This window comes from Monopterus albus, unplaced genomic scaffold (genome assembly GCF_001952655.1).
Source record: "Monopterus albus unplaced genomic scaffold, M_albus_1.0 scaffold103.1, whole genome shotgun sequence".
Taxonomy (NCBI): Eukaryota; Metazoa; Chordata; class Actinopteri; order Synbranchiformes; family Synbranchidae; genus Monopterus; species Monopterus albus.
Window position 1 is genome coordinate 115,084 of NW_018127983.1, and position 24,383 is coordinate 139,466.

The window sequence follows — 24,383 nt, forward strand, 5'->3', positions numbered from 1 at the left end:
TGTAGCTAGCTCAGAAGATATGCACCAACCATGTCTGTGACAAAAATGTCACCAGACACTCCAGTTCTTTCTATTGTTTTCCTCTTCTTTTATGTGTCAAGTCAAGTCACATTTTATTTAACCCAGCAAATTTGCCTGTACAGCACACAACACTGTCCTTAGACCCTCAGATAAGGAACAAAAATACCCCCACCTCTCATACCTGCAAAGAAGAAGAGATACTGTGTATAAAAAGTAAAGCACTGCAGTAAATTTACAGTACGGACTATTGGTGTTATGGCACTCAGTAAGGACTGCTATAGTGGGACGACTGTGGTTCAGTGGGTAGAGTGGTCGTCTCCCAACTGGAGGCTTGGAGATTCAAGTGCGTTAGTGAGGCAAGGGTGGAAACAATCGTTTTTCAAACTAAGACTAATGAAAGAAAAATAACTATAATTGTAATCACGAAATTTTGTCTTTGCGGCCCGGTACCAAATGTTCCACGGACCGGTACCAGTCCGGGGACCGGGGGTTGGGGACCCCTGGTGTAACATACTTGGCCAAATAAAGGTGATTATCCTGCATGATCAGGATAAGTTATTATAAACAGACTGTAAAAATCAAAGTGTACACATCACTTTTCTATTATCACATAAAGGCTCCAATTTGTCCTACAATGTCAAATACTAGGTCTTCTGACAGTTTGTCAGCTCTGTGCACAGTAAATAACAGAGATTTCAGCGACTAGGGCTGCCAATTTTTTTTCATTGGAAGGTAATAGATTGTATTCTGACATTTTTTTGTTTCTTTCTACAGTATCTGGGTTATATTATGTTACTAGTCATAATATCTGCATTGGCTGCACATTGGAGACAAATGAGAAAAAAGCTATGACACTGCCCTGTGAGGGACAATATGCTAAAATATTGGCTGATGTTCTGGTGAATGTTAGAAAACGCACACATTTCTTCAGCCTTTTCATATAATTTATTGCTGTGTTCAGTGACTGTACGTATATGTGACAATACAATACTGCTGTATGTGAAAGTGACACTGCATTCATAGCAATATAGTGACTGTAATAAGATGAATGTGTTTGATGTCATATAAAAATATCTGCTATCTCTTTTTGTTTGTTTGTTTTACAAAACAGACATGGACTGAAGTAGCAGCAGCAGCAGCATGGGGTGAAGCTTCAGATATTTTGAAATTGCGTTTATGCGTGGAATATTTCCTTAACAAGAACATGATAAAAGAAGAATACAAAAATAGTGATGTCCACATTGTCAGTAAATCATTGATTTCTAAGATAAATGTTCTCATTCAGACAACTCACTGGCTGCCTGTCACTTTTTGACAACTTCTGCAGGATTTGAGAGCAATGCTGAAAAATACCCTTAATTCAATTAGCCAACTGAAGGAAAGGTGGTATAGATCATTTTGATTGTGATTAATAATTTCAGCAAAAAAATAGAAACAACCGAACATTTATTGGATAAAGTTACAATCCTTAAGATTTCAGTCCTGGTTGATTTTATAACATATTTCTGGGGGGAAGCCTAAAGAAAAACAAGCAATAATTTCACCCATCATGGTAATATTACATCTAGTAGATACCTAATCTGTATTTCACCCAGGAAAGGTGGACTCCACCAGTAATAATAATCATGTAGTACCATAATTAAATAATGTAAACACAGTGACTGGCTGCTGTTTTGCTAAAAAAAGATGCAGGCCATAAATCCTATGAAAAACATTTCTTGATATAATGAAAATATTAAGGATTGTAAGTTTAAAGCTTCACAAATTGGAGGTGTTGCTCTTTATTTTTTCTACTAAATAGAAATGAAATGCTTGACATTTTTTATACAATGAAATCACATCAAGCGTGTGACTGGCATTTGTCATTTTGACATTTTATAGACAAAGATACTGATTATTTGAAACAGTTAGCAATAAATTATTTGATAATGACATGGAATTGCAGTCCTATTTAAGAGTCAGAGTGTTTCCCTGAACAATTACTGTAGCTTTGGTAGTTTCAGTGGGAGCCAGGCTGCTTATCAGGCCCTTGGTCTTAAAAACACAAACTGTTTCATAGTATTTTGAGTAAATTCACTTTTTTAAGCCAGGGAGACAAAGCAGTCACTAAAAAAAGTGACACAAAGTGGACATCACCATGCACAGTGTCCTCTTTTTTCACTCAGCTGAAATTTTTGACATTGATTCAAAGACACTTACATGGAAAATTCAAATTGACTTTTGTTTTTGAATAAGGTACAAAAACACAATGTTGGTAACAGATGTTGCATGCCAGCAGTCAAAACCGTATTAAAGCTCAGTTATAAAGAATGCAATACTAACCAGCCCATAAAATGGAAATCAAAGTAAACTTCTTCTGGTATCCTGCACCAGAAACATGTGACTCTGTCACTTACCAACACAACAGTGAATCTGGGAAATGACACTGACAAGTTCGTTTCTATCCTTGATGCGATGCAATCAATGTGTCAGCTTTATCGACCATGTCTTATGTTTCCTGCACCTCTTCCGTCATCTCATCATCATCCTCAATCTGAATTCTTTTAAAGGGGAGGTCAGCGTTTCCAGTGCCGATGTCTAGCACTTGCAACTTAGACAGGTGTGCGAGAGAGCTCTCGTCAACAGAGTCCACAGACAGGCGGTTGAACCTTTACAAGAAAACACAGACAAGTATGTTTAAGCATTTTTTTCTCACTTGACAGTTGATCAAATAGCCATTGGATGACTGGGTTTTCAAGAGCTAAAAGCAAAATTCCTAACGTGCAGAGGAGATGATTACCAGACAGCACATGACACTGACAAATCATATCTGTCAGGAGAAGCATCCAAGAGCTTCTGGCTGCTCAGGGATCAGTGCAGTGAGATCCGCTCCCCCACTGATGCAAGCGTTCCAGCAGCTCTAAATTGTCTCAAGCCAAACATTACCAGCTGCAGTGGGATTTTGGTAAAAAAAAATAAAAATTAAAATGTGGCAGCAGCTAATATGAACAATATGAAGAGAACAAAAGCCTGGAAGGGTTCAAGCCATAAAGCAGTTAGGTTGAGGTAAAAACCAAAACAAAATAAAAGCCTTGAAAGTGCTTGTGGGACCTTCAAAAATAGTGGGTATAAACCCGCACTATGTGAACTAAACCATTTAAAATTTGTCTAAAACTGTAAACTGTGATTTTATCTCTAGAATACGAGGAATATTTATGCAAACTTCTATGGCATACAAATCTATAAGTATAATTTAAAATATTAAAAGTAAGTTTTGATGATTTATGATGTGAAAGGTTAAAAGTTGGAAACAGCTCCAATAAGGTTTGTACACAAGGTTTCACTGTTAGAAAACAGTAAATAGCCTATATATTGTGATATTTTGAAAAACATGCTTATTCACTTTCTTGGCAAGAGTTTGATGAGAAGATTGAAACCAGTCTCACATCTGTACAGCACGCAACACTTAGCATGTTGTTGCACCTGGCCATTGAAGTGCTCTGGCACATAACCCCCACAAAACGCAACAAGGAGTTGTTCTAACACATCAGTTTCAGTTTATATGGATGAAACAAACAAGGTACTGTATGACATGATGACTAGTGATTCCAAAAGGTGCAGTTGGGCACATTTTCTTGATTTTAGACTAGATTTCAGTCTTTCTGCTGTGCTAAGCTAAACTAACCAGCTGCTGGCTCTAACTTCAGATACCATACAGTCAAAATGTCAAGCTATTCCTTAAAATTTTTGACCTCACAGCGTTTGAAACATATTCAACACACTGCTATGGATGTGGTTTTTCAGACCCTCACAAAAACAAAAAGTTCAGAAATTCACTCTGAGCTGATTGGAAAAATATGTTTTAAAAAGAGGGGAAAGAACCTGTTGTATATCTACCAGATTACAGCTGGCCCTTGGAGACAACAGTTGAAACAAAAGCAACTGTTTCCTCACAGACATTCTTGGGTCACACTTGCTTAATCATTTCCTGACCAGAGATCAGTTCTTAAGGAAAAGAAACTCATGCAAGGAGCAACCCAACAGATTTGCACAAATGATGTCGAGACCTATCTCTTCCTGTGTGTCCTACAGCTATTTTGTAATAAAACAGCTTGAAGCATGAATGGAGTGTTAACATTGGTTAACACACATTTGAAAAGAAAATCAAGGACTAACAATTACCATTATTGTGACTAAATATTAGTCATAACTAAGAAATGTTTTTCTTTTGTCTCTTACCGGAGGAAGATGCCTTTAATGTTCGGAGTGCCTTCAAATGCTGAAGCAGGAACACTGGAGATGCGATTACTTTGCAGGTAAAGGTACTCCAGTGATTCAGGCAGGTCAGATGGGATGTGTGACAACTGGTTGCCAGACAGGTCTAGTGTCTAAAATTACAAGATGTTTCATTAAAAAAAAATCACAAATCTTTGTGATAAATAATTGTAAAGTGAGAAGAATTAGACAATAATATGATTTATACCGTATGTGTAACTAAAGGCCTTTTTCACTGCAGGAATCTGACGCACCAGCAGTCAGAGGATCTGCTTTTGCTTCCACTGCGCCACATTCACTTTTTCTTTTTTTCAACCACAGGAATTTAATGAGCCGTAACCTGAAGCTCCTCTTAATCTGGTGGGCTGATGTGGTCCATTCCACTTTGCATTTCCACTGCATTTTTCCCTATGTTGGTTAACGTTTACACAAGGGCGGGGGTGAGCTTATTACACACACTGCTGAGCAGAGAGTGCAATGATCCTTAATTACACGAACAACAAAATCTGACAGTAATGGAGACTAAATGAGCAGTTTATAAAAGTAATGCTGAACAACCAGAACACATACTTACAGACGTGACATCTTTACCACTTTGCCTGCAGTCCACTTACTGAAGTCCCCATTTTACGTCTAAAAAAGTAAAGGTGAAGCTCCTGTTTTACCTCTAAACCAGTAGGAGTGACATCCTGGTTTTAACCAGTACAGTATGTTCACACACCGTGCATGTAATACTAATAGATGAGACATGAGGACACTTCAAACCAATCACGGTATGCCAGCCATGCAAGCACCTACACCGTCTCCCCTTGTATTTCTAGCCCTTGACTTTTACATTACCTCCTGAGGGTTGCTGACATTTAGCTCTGGGAACTCCTCTACAAAGTGGAAAGCAAAAACAAAGCCCAGGACAGGGGTATAAGTTCACTTACAGCTCAGTAGGTTACTACTAGTCAAAAAGGACTACTTAGGGGTTTTTCCATTATAGGAACCTACCCAAACACGTCGAACCGAGTAACACTCATCACAGGTTCTGCATTTGCTTTCAAGGGATGTATGTTCTCTCTCATCTCCTCAGCTGACTCCATGTGTGACAGGGGTGGAGCCCCCTCCATCTTCTAAACACAGACTGACACAGGGAAATACAGTGGAAAAACAAAGCAGGGTGGGCTACGTCAACTCAGGAAGTTATGTGGGGCAAAGTACTGGGTACAGTATACCTCTCGTTAGGTTCCCATAGTGGAAACACAGCATTTGGGTTCTTGGAACTAAAGCTTGGGACTACTCTGGAGGTGATACTTACTCACTTTTGCTGGCAAAAATGATAAAACTTAACTTCCTTATAAGACTTTTTGAAGTTTAGAATGTACAAGGTCTGCACTGGTACTAGCCTCGGTTTGTGCCTTTTATATATTAGCATACATTTTAGTCATAAAGATAACCTTTGATTTCTATAAAAGATTATTAACCATCACTGCTGGAAGAAGAACTTAATTTCCACTGTTACTTCAAGAATCCTCCAGAGACCTTTCTAACCATATGGACAAAAATAAACTGTCCGCTCAGTGATAAAAATGATTTTTTAACTCATTTGCCAAGTTGCGCTTTGGTTTTTGAATCAAAACAAAGATGGCATCCTACTGCTTGACTAGACAGGAAGCAGTTGTAACATGGCAAATGGGTTAAAGTCTCCTGCATTTTTCAAACACCATTGGTTATTCTTTTTTATAGAAACTGATGGTTAACAAATGTATGTTAACACATGACAAGCACAAACAGGCTGCAATGATAAGTACTTCCTTAAAGCTCCCCCATATAGAAAAGTGTTTGTTTCACTTAGGAAAAAGCTAGACGAAGTAGGATGCTTGGTCACTCTCTCTCCCTCGCTTGCTCACTGCCCCAAAAAACTGATTTTCGACATAGTTCAATATATTGTACATGATTTGTTGCCATCGGGGAGCTGCTATCAATATGCAGAAGACTCCCTGAACTTTCATGAGAGGTCTGATGGCATTATACTGCTAAAAGGAAATAACAACAGCCCCATACTCTGAGTCTGACACTGACAAAAGCTCTGACCTTCTTCTGCCTACTCACCTCATATGTTACCAAACCAACTGCCAGTGATCACAATGAAGGTATTACACCCTTAAACTATATTACAAACTCAGCTGAGTACTGTGTGCGAAAGCAGTATAAGGTGGTGACTGTTACACTTATTTTCCCCTTGAGGCTATTTGTATCTGTATGTGTTTTGTGCCTCTTACAAGTCATAATGTGGGGTGAACCCAAAAAACAATGAAGAGGTTCAGTGAAAATTGGAGGTTGTTTTGGACCATTGTCCATTTTGTGAAAGCCACAGCAGGTCCTTGGATTCAGTATTGGTGTTATATCTTATGTACACTTAAATGTGAAAGAATCTGTCAAAAATTTAAAAAGTACCAACAACACTGGCTCTTCTTTGGTCTGTGCCATAGCCACTTAACTCACATAAAAAAGGTAAACTTAGCTTCAATTTTGCCCTCTTCATGGCAACATCCAGGTGTGTAAAATAAGACAGAAGCAAAAGAAGTAGCCTATTACCAAATCCTCATAATGTGAGCCCCATACAGGCTGTAAGGTGCAGTGGACAAGGACTACAAAACATCTTGCACCAGCATCATATTTGTGTCTTTTCCAGTCACTCACTGTGAGTGCACTGAGCTCCATCCAGGCTCCCTGGTAGACTGAGTTCAGTTTTAGTTGGTTGTCGCTTAGGATGAGCTTTTGTAGCTTCTCCATGCGTGTCAGTGCACCGTCTGGTATGGAGCTGAGCTGGTTGTTCTTCAGTTCGAGCACCTGAAGGCTGCGAGGAAGACCCAGGGGCATGGAGTGGAGACTGTTTCCTGACAGGTCCAGGGTTTCCAGCACACGCATCTTCCTGAAGGCCTCACGGTGAACTTTGGGGCTGGTCAGCTTGTTATAGCTGAGGTTGAGTTCCGTCAGAGTGTATAAGTGGGCCAAGTCGTTGCGGCCAATTTCAGAAATTAAGTTGTGGAGCAGCATTAGGGTCTTAGCTCGTCGTGGCAAGCCCCTTGGAACCCGCTCCAGCAAATTGTTGTACATGTGTAGAGTATGAAGCTTCTTCAATCCCTATTGACAGTGCAAATAAAAGATCCAAGAGGTGATCCATTACTATACAGAATGTCAATATGCAATGCAACTGAGCATATCATCTTTTCCATTCTATTCTTACAATTGAAAATGTTAAATAAACTGTTGATTTTTTTAGGTCTGCTTCCTTGTAAAAGATCCAAAGAACATGAAATAAAAAAGAAATGTACCAGAAAGGCAGCATGGTGGATGGAACGTGAGCGCAGCTTGTTATTGTGGAGTAGCAGGTACTCAAGATTTCGAACAGAGGTAAGAGCATCTCCAGGGATGCTGCGGATGGAGTTCTTTTCCAGGTGTAGCAGTACTAGACTGCGAGGCAGACCTTTGGGGACAACGCTCAAATTGTTATTTGATAAGTCCAGGCACTCCAGGCTGCTCAGATGGCTGCCAGAAGAGAAGGACAGGAAGTCATCAAATCAGTTGTTTGATCCTGTACTGTGGTTTTTTCTGTCTCTGCTACTGCAACACAAGATATTCTTTGTTAAGTGGATCCCTTGTCTTAAGTGTATTTGAGAACATAAAAATACATGTATAATCAAGGCTTTACAGCACAATAAAGGCTTTACACTTAGCAATAGCATCAAGATGAAGAATACATTAACAGCTGGGGGTTTGTGAGGATTTTTGTGCACCTGAAAGTCTCATTGTCCATGCCCTCATTGCTGAGGAGGTTGTTCTGCAGATACAGCTCTCTGAGGTTGGACAAGTTGTCAAAGGCCCCTGCTGGAATTTTCTCCAGCTTGTTACTCTGTAGCAACAAGCGCAATCCTTATGTTATAATCAAAAACAAATGCACATAATCAAGTTGAATGCAATGCTAAATGCAAACTTAAGCAGGAAAGTGCTCAGGTACAGTATATAGTAGGTATTTCAGGTGCAGCACCTTCAGATGAAGACGGTAAAGAGTGGAGGGCAGGTTCCTTGGGACCACCCGCAGGAAGTTGCTGGACATGGTAAGGATCTCTAAGGTGTCAGAAGCATTGAACATGTGATCAGGAAGCCCTGCGTCAGTCAGCTTGTTGTTATGGAGATAGACAGACCTGGGAGCCATGATCAAGGGATACTGTCATTGTAAATTGACATAGTTCAAAGGAACAAAAAGAAAATTTATACAAACACATCTTTTTATACCTCAGCTTTGGTTTATGGCCAAACGTATACGGGTAGATCCTTGTAAGCTGATTAGCAGCAAAATCAGCACTGACCAAAGAGGGCGGTAGGACCTTTGGTGCCCAGGTAAGCTGCAAGCACAAAGAAATAAGCATGACAGGGCATCAATGCAAACATTTGATTCTACTGATGTAGGGTGAAGTTTTTTTTTTTTTTTTTTAATTTACATATTAAAAAACTGAAAAAACCTTAGAAAAAATCAACTGGACTTAGATTTCTAGATCGAAGACGTTTCTCCTCTCCTCCAAGAGGCTGCATCAGTTGGAGGAGAGGTGAAACGTCTGCAATCTAGAAATCTAAGTCCAGTTGATTTTTTCTAAGGTTTTTTCAGTTTACTATGACCTGGATGACTGAGAATCTGCACAGACATACATATTAAAAATTATTTATGTTTACATTTCCCAGGTAAGTGGCCTCTAGTGAATGTACAAATAATGAATGTTCTAATGAAAGTCATAATAGGGTGATCCTGTTATAGTGCTGCAAAAACTATTGTGATGAGCGTATGCTGAGTAAGTGACTTCGATGCTGAAGTCCATGGGTTGCATCCTCTGTTACCAACAGTAAACTTTTTTTTTAACACATGACCATACAGTGGGGCTCAAGAGATGGCAGCATCCATCTGCTGGTTACTGGTTGCTCAGACCAACAGTTTGGTTCTGAGTGAAGTATCTTGACAAAAATTACAGACAGTAATGGCCAAAAGCAGATGAATTTGAATTAGTTTGGCATTTCAGTGACTCTTCACCCAGTGCCACAATGAAGTTGACAGTGTTTGGTTTTATGTGAAATATCTTGAAAGCTTTCACACCATTGTTTCATCCATTTATCCATTCATTGTTTTCAGCCAATATACCTTATGACTTATGTGAAATGTTGAAACAGCTATTGCCTCCATCAAGTCAAAATGATGATAACCAAATACCCACAAAACTACCTAAGCCATACTTTGTGTTTAGTCCTAACTGTTATGCTATCTAGTTAAATCTTGCTACATATGGCACCAGACTCTAGAATTCCCTTCCCTTAGAGGTGCTAAGGGAGTCGGAACTAGTGGTTTTTAAGTCGACCTTAAAAACTTTTTCCTTTAGGCAGGCTTTTGAGGCATAAATTGGCTTTTTTCATTTACGGGTATGTTAACATGTATTGTTTATGTTATTTTCTTAAATTTGCTCTGGGTTTCCTCTGGTTCTTATTTATTTGTTGTTCTTTATGTTTGCAGTCTTATTTCGATTTAGTGATTTTACTTGTTTGTAGTTTTGTTCTGTTGTACAGCACTCTGGGCTCCTACAAGTTGTTGAGTGCTATAGAAATAAAGTTTATTATTATTATTAAACCAAGACTGCTGTCATGGTAATTAATATACATATTAAGTAATAGCCATGGATGATCCACATTGGCTTCATTTCTCAAAGGTTGCAGCTTGGTTTTAATATTTGTAAAACTTTCCCAGAGCCTAGAAAGCAGTTTTATTTTTGTGATCTAATCCAAATGTGGGCCAAGCAGGAGTATCTGGGTGGGGGCAACAAGGGAAACATTAAAGGGCATGTGCAGTGGGTCACACAACATGGAAGCAAACATGGTAGCAAACCTGGAAGAAAAACATTTTTTGGCATATGCACCAGGCGAACAACTTTCAGTGGAAAGATCGGGCACCATTTTTTAATGCAGGATCCAGCTTTCAATAATACGTCCATGGTACTAGCATTAGCATTAATACTTTAACATTAAATTACTTGCATGCAAATGTTTCGATTTAACTACAGCTTCACAAATCCACTAACGTGGCTGTCTTGTTTTTAACCATACATAATCATAAACATCACAAGCATAACAAGTGGCCTCACTTTTACTTACCTGCATTAAACAAAACCTTTGTAAAGGAGGCTGTAGATTAGAAAATGCTCCTGTGTTCATAGTTATGAGGGTCATTGTTTCGGAGGGCCGTGATAAACTATGCACTTTGTGCTTTAGGTATTAGAACTTGGTGGATTTTATTTTATTTATTTATTTTATTTTAAAATTTCCAATATTTGCTCTGATACAGTTAACCGGTTCTTTTCAGTTGCTACAGAGCAGAGCTGTTCGCCAAGCTTTCTGGCCCTTCATAAAGGCAAGGTTTTTATCACTTTAGTCACTCGTACCAGAATTTGCACTACACTGTAGAAAGTAGCAGAGGTTATAGAAGTCTGAGAAGCACTGGTGAGATTAAATGTTCACTTAGTGTTCTCTCCTTTATAACATGGTTTATGGGTTAAAGCAGCATGGATGCCTTTAAGGCTTAGTGAGCATTTTAAAATGATCTATTCTTCCTGTATCCCATTTGCCTATTCTTCCTTGTAAGGGCACAAACAAGTCCTTTCTCTCTCACTCTGTGTCCAACAGGGTCAGTAACATTTTAGCTCAGACCAGCTGGCACAGCCACGATGGAAGTGATTACAGGCATAAGCTTGCACAGAGTGGATGAGAGGAGGCTGCCACCTCTCTCTGCCTGCTGGCACTAGAGAATAACAGTGAGATGACAGCGTTAAAGATAAACTTGCCATTGCATTATGTAAGCACTGTTGAGGTCAGTAGGGAGAAAAGACTTTTGAAAGTCTGGCATATGACTCACCTTGTTATTTGCCAAGTATAAATAGGCCAGCTGTTCGAGTATCTCAAAACCTTCATCTTCAAGGCCTGTAAAGAAAAACATGCATTGCTAATCAATATGGTAACCATAACCAGTAATAAAAAACAATTACATGTAGTTTTTCTCATACACAAGAAAACAAACAAAAACAATTTCAGACACAGTAAATTGTTTCATTGTGTGTTGTTTCTTTGGGAATACTTAGAACAAAAAAGATATTTTATGAAGCACTATCTGGGGGGATTTGTTGTGAGTTAGATGAAATTGCTGAAGAGATATCATTCAGGTAAACTGACATACAGTAGTATTAGTTTTTGGACATTACAAGCTGTACTGGAGGGAACTGTGCATCATTTTTCTTGTTCAAAATGTTTTAATCAATTTCAATATTCATAGTTTGATCATTTTATTCCATGCAAAGCAATGGCATCACCATTCAGACACACACCATTATGCACACCAATAAGCAATCACATCACTGTTCATAATGCTGTGACATTCATGCACTGTAACCAACTCCTTTCAGTTCAGTACAAATTAAGTCTGTTGCTGAACAGCTGTGTTAGGTTCAGCACACAACCGGATTGATCCTGCGTTAAAAACGTGTTTGTACGTGCACTAAAGTTCAGTTGCGGTGGTTAAAAGAAGTGCACCTAGATCCCCACTCCAGACCCTGTGGTAATATTTTAGTGAATAAGCTCTGAACCCTAGCTGGCTGTAACTCAGTCATATCTGGGAATGACAGAAAGAATTTTCAACCTATCGCTAAACATTTTAGCAAAGAACCAAATTAAATAATGACTCAGAAAACTGACCATACTGCATGGTTTTGCCAGATTAAAAAGGGGGACTAAAGAAGTCTTAGTCAATCAAAGCTAGGCACTCCTTAAGTCCTGAAATATATTTCAGAAAATCCACAATAAAGCTAGGATGATGTATAATGGATTATTTGACAGGAAAGGATCCCAGATATATACATACCTGGCCAAGTAGTGTGAAAGTGCTTTGAGTGTGCTGTAAAGCATAGAAAAGTCCTATACAAGTATAAGACCATTTACCATTTACATTGAAATCAGGTACTTAATCTCACCATATGGAGTAATCTCACATAAAACCCTTTCCACTGGGGTCTTATGTTGCCCTATTAGTGGTTCCATTAAAACAAAATGTCAAATTCACAATAGTTTTGGAAGCTGCAGTTAGAGCTTTGGCAACACAAGCCAATAATCACAAGAGGCTAGGAAGGCAAATATCTCACAAGCTATCTGTTCATCTTGGCAGCTCTGTTAGCCAGAATGATAATTACCAGCTGGCATTCAGCCATACCAAAAGCAAAAACAACGAAGGTTTAGGTAGGAGCAAGACACTGTAACCACCATGTGTTCAATTAATTTGGCCATATTAATTAGCCTATTCTAGCTATGACATCTACACTAGACCACATAACACCCATAACAAATGGTGTCATTTGAGCTTAAAACTCACAAAATATTTGCCTTTTATAACCACTATAAACTTGCACTGTTGTTTGTATTCTGGTAGGCATTAGTGCTTCAGAGCATTACTTTCTGCCTTTTCAAGCTAAACAACATCTTTTTTGCTGAATAACAGCCACTCTGAAAACAGAAGAAAATGGTAAATGGTGAAATATAGATTACAAGAAACACAAGTAAAGTGGAATTGGAAAGTCAGTCAGACCGAGTAAGTGTCAGTTACAAAGCAATATCTAACTAAAGTTAGCAAAAATTAGCTAACATTAGCCATCAGTGGTTTTACCTGATGAGGTAAGTACAAGAGCAAAACCCCTGAGTGTAGAAGACTAAGAAAGAATGTCTTTTATTGCTAAAACACAGAGTTTCTCTGACTTTGTACAACTCAGTCTAGAGCAATACAACATTTCTCCAAATTGTTTCTGACACCCGCAGAGAAGGTCAAAGGTCAAAGTGTTTTTTTGTCATATGCAAGTTAAGAAACACGTTTCCCTGTACAATGAAAATCTTACTTTGCCGTCCACATGAATGCCACACAATACAAATGAAATATAAAGTTAAATATAAAGTAAATGAGCTATAACACAACTCTAAATAGGCAGTAAAATCACAAATCTAAGGCACTTTAAAGCAGCAAGTGAAGGGAGCAAATAAAAATACAACAAGAACACAATATAATGTAGAGAGAATATATGCTACGTGGGAGCCGTGGAGTGTAAATACTCAGCAGTGAGCGTGCAATTGTGCATGTGCAAAATGAGAAGCCAGGGAGACAAAATGTTAATGATCCAGGAACAGCTGAACTAAGCAGCAGATGACATAAGAAGAAAAATATCTTCCCACTTCTTCTGCCTCTGTAAATACAAGTTCAATTTGATATTGACACACACACACAACAGCCTAGTGGCAAAATAACTTCACACACTAAAATTGCTCCAGTCTGAGTTAACCTACACTTCAAGGTTCCCACGTGGCAAGAACTAAAACTCACAAACAGCCTTGCAAATGTCTATAATTTGCTCCCCTTGCTGTATGCCAGGTTCCTGTTAGATGTTTACCATCTGTGGTAAGCCAGTTGTTCTGAAGGTTGAGAGTCTCAAGCTCATGCAGATGGGAAATGTGCTCCACTGTTATCTTCTCAATTTTGTTGTTCTGATATCAGGACACAAAACACAGACAGTAAACAAAGTGGCAGATGAGAGTTTTTCACTAGTAACTCCCTATTTCTGAGTGGAATAAAAAAAAAAAGTTTGTCTATTACTGTTGATGATTGTGTGTGTGTGTGTGTGCGCGCGTGTGTGTGTGCATGTAGTGTGTGAAAGACCTGTAGAGACAGCTGGCGGGTTTTGTCAGACAGAGTGGTGGGAAACTCTGTGAGGTCGACTCCAGCACAGTCCACTGCCCCTTCTGTTGTACAGCTGCACTCTGCTGGACACTGGATTGGCTCAGATTTCGTCACCGCTGTTGCAGTACTGGTCACTGTTATCTGGTCTTCCTCCTCCTCTTCCTCTGCTTTGAGAGAGGTCTGGCAATGCACCAAAACCCAGGCCAAGAGCAGCACACTCAGGGCCTGCAGGATGGAATGCTTGGGAAAAGCCATGTCCACTGCTAAACTCTCCTGTTGCAGAAGCACATGCATAGAAAAGTTAAAAGCATAAGGCTACAGAGTATTTTGTTCCTGAGAGCAAGGTCTTGGAAAAGCTACAGTATGCTACTTTTTAGACACAAGATCACACCTCTACTGAAATGCTGACTGAGATTTTGGGGCCAGCTTTAAAACCATGTTCCAGACATGGATTCCGGAGCTAAAGCTACCAACTGGAAAGCTACCGAAGATAGACAGAGCCCATTATATTTACTCGAATAACTTCTTGCATCCAAGAATCATGTCCACAAGACTTCTACGCTATACAGATTGGCAGGCTATACTGCAGAGAGCAAGACAACGCCCACTCTCCAGGATGGCGCCCAGTTGCAATTCTGTGTAAATTACTGCCCAGGAATGACACACAACAGAGGAAAAGCTTAAAAGAAGTCAGAGCAGAGCTCCGCCAGAAGGATACAGAATCATTCCTGATTTATCTCACTGCACTGAGGATATATAATATAATGGCAAGAAGCTATCATTCGACTTTCCTGATGAGGTAGAGTAATACCTGGCAGGGTCTATTCAGGGGGTGAGGGCAGCAACCCCAAACAACAGCCAGAGAGCTTCACTGCTCTTCGACAACATGGAAATATCAGGTGGAACAATACCCCAGAGGCTAAGGTGCGGACAGCCAAGGACTCCGAGCCATGAGTGATTCTTATTTTGGATATTGTCTTGACTGTCTACTTAGGTCCATTCTGTGGCATGCTATCATTTTCATTGTCCTTTTTCATATGTTTCCATCAGTGTCACGGGTGATGCAGCAGCCACTTACTATTAGAGTGGTGGAAGAACGTTTCTGTATTCGAATGTATTCTCAAACCAGTTCTGGTAACCAGAATTGGCATTAGTTGGAATCCTAGCTTATGTTTTTTCTCTCTCTCTCGTCCTCCCCAATTGTTGTGAGTGTCAGTAAGGGCACTACCTGCAGTAATTTTTACAGTGCCTTGCGAAAGTATTCGGCCCCCTTGAACTTTGCGACCTTTTGCCACATTTCAGGCTTCAAACATAAAGATATAAAACTGTAATTTTTTGTGAAGAATCAACAACAAGTGGGACACAATCATGAAGTGGAACGAAATTTATTGGATATTTCAAACTTTTTTAACAAATAAAAAACTGAATAATTGGGCGTGCAAAATTATTCAGCCCCTTTACTTTCAGTGCAGCAAACTCTCTCCAGAAGTTCAGTGAGGATCTCTGAATGATCCAATGTTGACCTAAATGACTAATGATGATAAATAGAATCCACCTGTGTGTAATCAAGTCTCCGTATAAATGCACCTGCACTGTGATAGTCTCAGAGGTCTGTTTAAAGCGCAGAGAGCATCATGAAGAACAAGGAACACACCAGGCAGGTCCGAGATACTGTTGTGGAGAAGTTTAAAGCCGGATTTGGATACAAAAAGATTTCCCAAGCTTTAAACATCCCAAGGAGCACTGTGCAAGTGATAATATTGAAATGGAAGGAGTATCAGACCACTGCAAATCTACCAAGACCTGGCCGTCCCTCTAAACTTTCAGCTCATACAAGGAGAAGACTGATCAGAGATGCAGCCAAGAGGCCCATGATCACTCTGGATGAACTGCAGAGATCTACAGCTGAGGTGGGAGACTCTGTCCATAGGACAACAATCAGTCGTATACTGCACAAATCTGGCCTTTATGGAAGAGTGGCAAGAAGAAAGCCATTTCTTAAAGATATCCATAAAAAGTGTCGTTTAAAGTTTGCCACAAGCCACCTGGGAGACGCACCAAACATGTGGAAGAAGGTGCTCTGGTCAGATGAAACCAAAATCGAACTTTTTGGCAACAATGCAAAACGTTATGTTTGGCGTAAAAGCAACACAGCTCATCACCTTGAACACACCATCCCCACTGTCAAACATGGTGGTGGCAGCATCATGTTTTGGGCCTGCTTTTCTTCAGCAGGGACAGGGAAGATGGTTAAAATTGATGGGAAGATGGATGGAGCCAAATACAGGACCATTCTGGAAGGAAACTTGATGGAGTCTGCAAAAGACCTGAGACTGGGACGGAGATTTGTCTTCCAACAAGACAATGATCCAAAACATAAAGCAAATTCTACAATGGAATGGTTCACAAATAAACATATCCAGGTGTTAGAATGGCCAAGTCAAAGTCCAGACCTGAATCCAATCGTGAATCTGTGGAAAGAACTGAAAACTGCTGTTCACAAATGCTCTCCATCCAACCTCACTGAGCTCGAGCTGTTTTGCAAGGAGGCATGGGCAAAAATTTCAGTCTCTCGATGTGCAAAACTGATAGAGACATACCCCAAGCGATTTACAGCTGTAATCGCAGCAAAAGGTGGCGCTACAACGTATTAACTTAAGGGGGTTGAATAATTTTGCACGCCCAATTTTTCAGTTTTTTATTTGTTAAAAACGTTTGAAATATCCAATAAATTTCGTTCCACTTCATGATTGTGTCCCACTTGTTGATTCTTCACAAAAAATTACAGTTTTATATCTTTATGTTTGAAGCCTGAAATGTGGCAAAAGGTCGCAAAGTTCAAGGGGGCCGAATACTTTCGCAAGGCACTGTACATACTGTAGCTGTGCACACAGGTTCACGGGGCAGTCAGATGTGCAGCACATGTAAATGAATTTATAGCTGCCTGTAGCGTCGCACCTAATGAACTGTTTCAGTTCTACTGTTTCTTTAAACATAGATTCACGTTTAAGTATGACCCAGTTGGGAGGAGAAAGGTTACAGAGGGAACTGGCACTAGCTAATCAAGGGTGGGGGGCTAATTCAGGGATCCTCCTGGGCGGCCATAAGTGCATGGAATTCCTGTCAATTTTGTACTAATTAAGCATCACAGAGCATCCATAATGCCTAATCTCATAGCTTTAGTTCAAAATAGATTGGGGCACGTCTTGGTCAAATTGTGTACTAGCCCCACGTAACCCCAGTCACCAATTTATTCATTTCAAGTTCTGTCACAGGGTGTATGTGACACCTCAGCAGAGATATTTGATGGGACTGAGCCCCAGTCTGAACTGTATATCTTGCTCTCCAGGGACCCTGGGCACCTAGGTGCACATAATCTGTGTCTGTCCACAGGTACAGTGCTTCTGATAAGAGACAATACAAGTGATCTCTACCCTGACAAAGGTTAAGTTCCCAGTGGACCCAGCACTGGACCTGCTTAATGACTACTCCAAACTTTTACTCACCAAAAATATGGCTAGCTGGACTGTCAGCAGCCAAAAAGCATATTGCTCAATCCTGGATTCTTCTACACAGTTTGACAGCACAGTCATAACACATTGTTAGAAATTCTATTTCAGGAACTTTTGACTGCCAGGATAAACACACATTCTCCTGAAACAGTTTGTAAGCTCAGTAGAAGAGTTCTAACTACAGTCTCATGGTCCCTCCTGACTGAACTTTTGTTTTTTAATTTCTTTTTTAGTTTCCCCATAAAGGGTGGTGGGGGTGGTTTCTGTTTAGTTCATGTTCTTTGAGCTCCTGTGTTATGTCTTGTTTTGTTAAAATTCAATAAAGATTAATGTACATAATAATAATAACAGTGATAATAATAAAATAATGTAAGATATAGACCTGATTACGTAAAGTATCGTAAGTGAATTGGCACTGTGCAAATACACTATACAAATAAATTAAATTGAAATGACATGAATTGAAAAACATCAAATCCCCTGATGTTCGTGTAACAAAAGTACGCAAATGGTCTTTTAAGACTGATCACATATTGTGTGCGTGATTTTTTTCCATTATTTTTATCAGATTGGAGCTGGACAAGGTCAAAGATCAATTGTACAAAAAATACTGAAAAAAATCACACAAAAAATTACCATGGGGCAAATTAAAAAAAACCTTATCTCTGTCAAAGGTTATTGAAATCATTTTTTGTTTCAAATTGGACATACATACTGTATGTAGGGTAACAATGTCTATCACCAGGCCAGATTTGATCCGGATCTGACAGCGATTTAAATTTAACATTGAAAACCCTATTTAACACATATTTTCTGCCATAACTTGGCCGATAGTGAAGATAGAACCCTGAAATGTTCAGATAAGATGCACAGTATAACTGCTGGTCACACCCTAAAAGATGTTCGACATCTGATCTAGATCAAGGATTTTAGGACACATTTTGTGTTGGATCTCATTTTTCAGAAGGGATTCATTTGCATGAGTGAATGTTGTGCGTTGGCGGAGGTACATGCATTCTGTGAGTGCTCGCTTTTTACTGTGATGATTGGTTTGTACTGCTTCTTATTGTTTTTATCTTTCATGTATGAATATGTACATAAGCTGCAAAGATCATTTTCATTGTATATGATATACAATGACTTCTTAATTCTTGTTCCAAAAGCCCCCAACTTTATGGAAGGGCCAAACAAAATCACCGGAGTACCCATTTAACAAACACATGTATCTGCTTATTACAATTCCATTTGCAATATGAACATGTACTGTCATCTCAATTCAAATCTTTTCAATCTACCAGTGTTTATCTATCCCTGATCTATAGAAACAATTTGTCTCAATATGTTGGTTTGCACTGTTTACCTGTAGGGCCAGCAACAAACGTGTTTCTGTTGTGTCTGAAGCTTCAGTTGTCACCAACTGCAGGGCTAATTTGTGAAAAGCACAGAAGCATTACCCCTGATAAAGTAACTCTTTGCTTTCCAATCATTTCACACATGTTCACAAACACCAGTAATTTAAAGAAAGTCAAATCGTCAGGTAATGATTAAATAAAATGACAGGAACCTAGCCTTTTACAATTGCCTGACAAGGGCAGCAGTGTTGAGGTGAGGCTAGTGTTTTGGTGAAGCCAGCTGAAAGCCCTCTAATCATCTCCACCAATGTTCATAGAAATATTTCAAGTGGACTCTCAAGGCAGGTCTCAAGGCAAAAGTCTAAAAGCCCATCCATCACTACTTTCCCTTTATCACACCAGAACAACTACCAGAGAAACTGAGGCAAACACACATACTCCGAAAATCCTACACAGCAGCATGTATACGCCCACAGCAAATGAAAAATAAAAGCCTGTGCACTTGCCTGCACTTATTGTACAATGTCAGCCCTCGCCTGAATAAAAACATGATGACATCCAGGGGTCAGAGAGAACTTTAAGCCTTCACTCAGTCAACACCATGTTATTAAGTTACTTTATAATTCAAAGGCATAAAAGTGAGAATCCTGTTTACTGTAGAGATGCTGTGCATTTTAAAAGTAATCATCTTGTTTCCATGCTGCTGCTCTTCCTCAGCTGAGCAGACGTCGTGATGTGTTTTTACTGCACTGTGAAATAGTTTGCATCATCTGAAGTACACATGCCACAACTGTCATGCATGGATGAGTGAAGCTGGCACTTAAAGTTCAGTCTAAGCTCCTAACGGCATAGCGGCCACCCTGAAAACATGCAGCAGTAAAGCCTGCGAAAGCCACATTCTGGTCTACTACTGTACTTTACCCCTTTGGAACAATGTTTGCTGAAATGCACTGAAGTCTGAAGTCCAGTCCAAACACAATCTATCCCATAGCAGGCGAAGTGTCACACAGCCACACCAGATACCCTCCAGATGTGAGGGAGAAGTGAGAGTAGGAGAAGGAAAGTTAGGAGATTGAAAGGAAGGGGAACAGGGGAGAGTGAAACAGAAGGGAGTGAGTAAGAGAGCCAGCTCTGGCTTGACTTGGAGCCAAAAACACAGATTCTTTCCTTTTTCCCATAATTTTCCCCTACTTTTATGTCACTGTTGTGGGCCTTCACCATTTTAATGTAATACGTTTGTGTTGTGATAGCTTGGAGCGGTGATGTTTGGTGAGGTTTACTCTACATTCAACAGAGATCATAATCATACTGTAGACTTTAGGAAAGAACTACTTGGATCCACTTAAAGGTTAGATTCCTTCAGACAGACAGGGTGGTCCTATCTTATGTGTTCAACAACTGACACACACTTGTTCTCCAAAGTACCCTGAATCTTAAAGTGCAGATTTTTGCTAAGACACTATAAACTACACGAAATCAACATTTCTCTGTTTTGTTAAGAGCAACATGTTCTGAGATCATTTCATTTGGGGTAGACAGATTAATTATCTAACATAAAAGGTGAACGAGGAACCTGCCAAAAAGAGGCAACAGGATATGATCTACTGTCCCACATGTCTCTGCATCAGAGCTCTTTTGCGTCACCTCTAGTTAGGCCAAGTGAGTGGACACCTGCTGCCATTATGATGCATTACCACATATCACTGAACTAAATTTGGGACTGTTTCATCACCAATCAAACCAAAATATGCCATAACAAAAAGTGCATTTGTATTTGTCTGATTTTTTTTCTTTCACTCCTCATTTTTTTACCTTCTGATTAGGTTTGTGTGTGAGCAACAACTAAAGCATTAGCCTATTTCTCATCTCGCTTCGGCATTTATTTAAGTTTTTTGCATGGAAGACATTCAAATAAAACAGCTTTAAAAAAAGGAAACCCCCAGTTGTCCAAAGTTCAAAAGATTTGCCTCTAAAGTTTACTTATTTACATGTTAATGTAATTTGTTTAAGCAAAAACTAAGAATAAAAACAGCAATGTGGTGCTTTACATAGTTTTTTGGCAAGCCATTTAAGTTATCCTGAGAACTTTAAACCCCTTTTGGGTGTCTCTGGGAATATTAATGCTTTATTTTATGTGCCCCTTAATTTCTCTTTAATTTTTTTCTAATATTTTCCAAAAAAAACAGCTGATATAAACAGATGATATATGTAATTGGTTCTTTGGACAATTAATGGACAGCGCTATGCTCTTTGGTACTAAGTAAAGTAACTAAATTACTACTGTGGAAAATGTTTTAACAGGCTGTTTCATATGCCCTCTGGATACTCTCTCCATTAGTGAAAGGTTTATTCTCACACAGTGCACGAACACAATGTGAGTGATTCACTGAGGGGCTTCAGGGACAGCTACACAATCCACAACTCCATCAATGGTCGCTGCAGTACATTTATTTATTTTTTTAGCTCTGAAATTTGAAACCAAATTTTTTTTCAAGTGCATCTGGACTTACTAAACATTAAGCAATTGCAGTGAATGTTCTAGAAGTGGCCTCTAGTGTGTATGTATACTGGAACTGCAGCCACCAACTGCAGACAGGAATGAAGTTAATGATAAATGCTTGGACCAGCGTGGAAACTAGTGGGTCCCTGGATGGCAATAGTAAGTTTTGAGAGTTTCACATACTGGCAACAAGTCTGTTAAGCTGCTGGTTTTAGGCTGAGAGACAGACCTCCGTCTGTAGCCCCAAATCCCCTCCTGAACTTGGAGAACAAACACTCTGATCCATGCTCTCGCTATTACTCATCATATTATTTGACAGGCTGTTTTCCACTCAGAGGGGCTCTCGGGTCACTGGTACATGTTTTTAACAATTTTCCACTCTTTCAGTGGAACATGTTCAGAATGTTCTCGAAATAGTGGCTGTTCCAACAGATTAATTTTACAGCTCAACTTTCCAGCTTCGAACAAATTGCAGGTCCTTGAATTTCATGTCATTTTCTAGGATACGGCAGAGGATAGCAGGGATTGTGTGTACCGCTCAAATGTCTATAGGAGAAAATAAATTCATACGCTGTTGTCCCCGCTGTATGGAAGCATGCACATGCAGTCAAACAGCCCCAGCATGATTGCTTTTTGTTTACACTTTCTACCGGTTACAGCTGAGCCCCACAAGTGTGACATTTATTACACTATGTACAACCCCAAATCAGGAAAAGTTGGGACAGTATGTAAAATCTAAATTTAAACTGAAAATAGTGAACTGTAAATCATCATAAAAAGATGAGATAACTTATTATGGCACCACATATGGCTACCTTGGTAGCATGAACTCGTGTTTGTTGTTTCTCCTTTGTTTTCTCTGTCTTCTGCAACCCACCCTGGATTACCTTTACCACAGAAGAGCTACTATACATAAGGAGGTGGAATCTGCTTCTACATAAATGAAGGTTAGAAAGAGCTTGCAACAAGGACCTAAAGACTCTTTTCATCAACTGCAACCCATTTTATTCTCTGAGAGTTTTCGTCGTTCATTCTAGTCAGAGTGTATATAACACCGCAGGCCAACTCCAGCGCACTACAGCACCTGGCCGAACAGATAACTAGCATAGAACTCAAACATCCCAACCCCCCACTCACTGCTCAAGGGGATTTTAACAGAGCAAATCTCACCCATGACCTGCCCAACTACAGACAGCATGTCAGTTGTCCCACCAGGGACAAAAACACAATGAACCACTGCTGCACAGCAATAAAAGACGCCTATCGCTCTGTCCCCGGTGCAGCCCTTGGTCTGTCTGATCACTGTATGGTCCATCTTATAGCAAACATACTGTATAGGCAGAAACATAAAGCTGCAAAGCCTGTGATCAAAATGGTGAGGAGATGAACTGAACAGGCAAAGTCAGCGAAACAGGCCTGCTTTGACTGCACAGATTGGAGTGTATCTGAGGCTGTGTCTACAGACCTGGATGAACCAGCTGACACTGAGACATTTTACAACAGCTTTTGTGAGGACGTGTGTGCCCAACAAGACCTTCTGCACATACAACAACACCAAGCCCTGGTTCACAGAAAAACTTAAGCAACTTCGTTGTGCCAAAGACAAGGCCTACGGAAGTGGTGAAAGGATCCTATACAGGCAGGCCAGGAACACACTGATGAGGGAGATCAGAGTAGCAAAGAGGAGCTACTCTGAAAAGCTGAAAGCTCAGGTTTCAGCCAGCGACCTCTCATCTGTGTGGAGAAGCCTGAAAAACATCACTAGCTTCAGGACCCCCTCCTCCACTGTGGAAGGTCATCATCAACTGGCAAATGACCTGAATGTGTTTGACTGTACAGGTGCATCTCAATAAATCGGAATATCATGGAAAAGTCCATTTATTTCGGTAATTCAACTCAAATAGTGAAACTCGTGTATTATATACATTCAGTACACACAGAATGAAGTAGTTTAAGCCGTTGGGTCTTTTAATTGTGATGATTTTGCTCACATTTAACAAAAACCCACCAATTCACTATCTCAATAAATTAGAATACCTCATAAGACCTATTAAAAAAAAACATTTTTAGTGAATTGCTGGCCTTCTGGAAAGTATGTTCTTTTACTGTAAAGGCTGAAAACCATTATAAAGCCTCATCCGGTTCTTTCAAACCAGGAACTCAGAGGGACGACTCAGACCACTTGAGTATATAAAAAATATATCCGTGCTGGTTTATTCAAAAAGTCACAGGCAAGAATTCACACTTCAAGTCCAGAGATCTTCCAACCCCCAGCCTGCCAAAAGCAGCCCGGAAACAGGAAGACCCCGAACCAAGCATTGCTATACAATATTAATCCTTTCTGGGCTGTCGAACCGTGACGTCACCTGATATGCCAGCTTGGCAGCTGAGCAGAGCAGTAGACCAAACATGAAGAAAATAATGTGTGTGGCTGTTGTTTTCGTGGTGTGTATCTAAAACAATTTGACATAACATTACACATTAAGACAAATATTATGGTTACTTTTACAGTCATAATAACATTTGTCCCTGACTTGAGCCCTTCTGCCTTAACAAACCTTGCATTTAACAGCCTGAGGAAGACATCCTGGCTACACTAACAGTCCTAGACAACAAATCTCTGAATATCTATCTAACTAAAAAATAACCTAACAACACACAGCACTACGTATGGCGTAAAAAAAACAACCATGTACCAATATGAAAACATCGTCCCAACAGTGAAGTACAGTGGAGGGAGCATCGTGATGTGGAGCTGCTTTGCTGCCTCTGGACCTGGACCACTTGCCAATGTGGAGTGAAAAATAAATTCCCAAGTTTATCAAGGTACAGTGGGTATGGAAAGTATTCAGACTCCCTTAAATTTTTCACTCTTTGTTATATTGCAGCCATATGCTAAAATCATTTAAGTTCATTTTTTTCCTCATTAATGTACACACAGCACCCCATATTGA

At 39.7% G+C, this 24,383-nt stretch overlaps 1 protein-coding gene across 2 annotated transcripts; it reads right to left on the bottom strand.

The window, feature by feature from the left end:
• Positions 1 to 875: 875 nt before the first annotated feature.
• Positions 876 to 20,039, bottom strand: podn (podocan). 2 transcript variants are annotated; one of them, XM_020610068.1, is made up of 11 exons: positions 19,851 to 20,039; positions 14,045 to 14,338; positions 13,779 to 13,872; positions 11,213 to 11,277; positions 8,560 to 8,669; positions 8,312 to 8,468; positions 8,061 to 8,176; positions 7,599 to 7,812; positions 6,964 to 7,407; positions 4,240 to 4,388; positions 877 to 2,669 (listed from the first exon to the last, which is right to left on the bottom strand). In XM_020610068.1, exons 2-11 carry the CDS (start codon positions 14,318 to 14,320, stop codon positions 2,510 to 2,512), a joined length of 1,785 nt encoding a protein of 594 aa, XP_020465724.1. In that variant the 5' UTR covers positions 14,321 to 14,338; positions 19,851 to 20,039; the 3' UTR covers positions 877 to 2,509. The 2 variants fall into 2 exon arrangements, with proteins under 2 accessions (XP_020465723.1, XP_020465724.1); XM_020610067.1 differs by lacking the exon at positions 19,851 to 20,039 and having other exon boundaries at positions 876 to 2,669; positions 14,045 to 15,251.
• Positions 20,040 to 24,383: the final 4,344 nt, after the last annotated feature.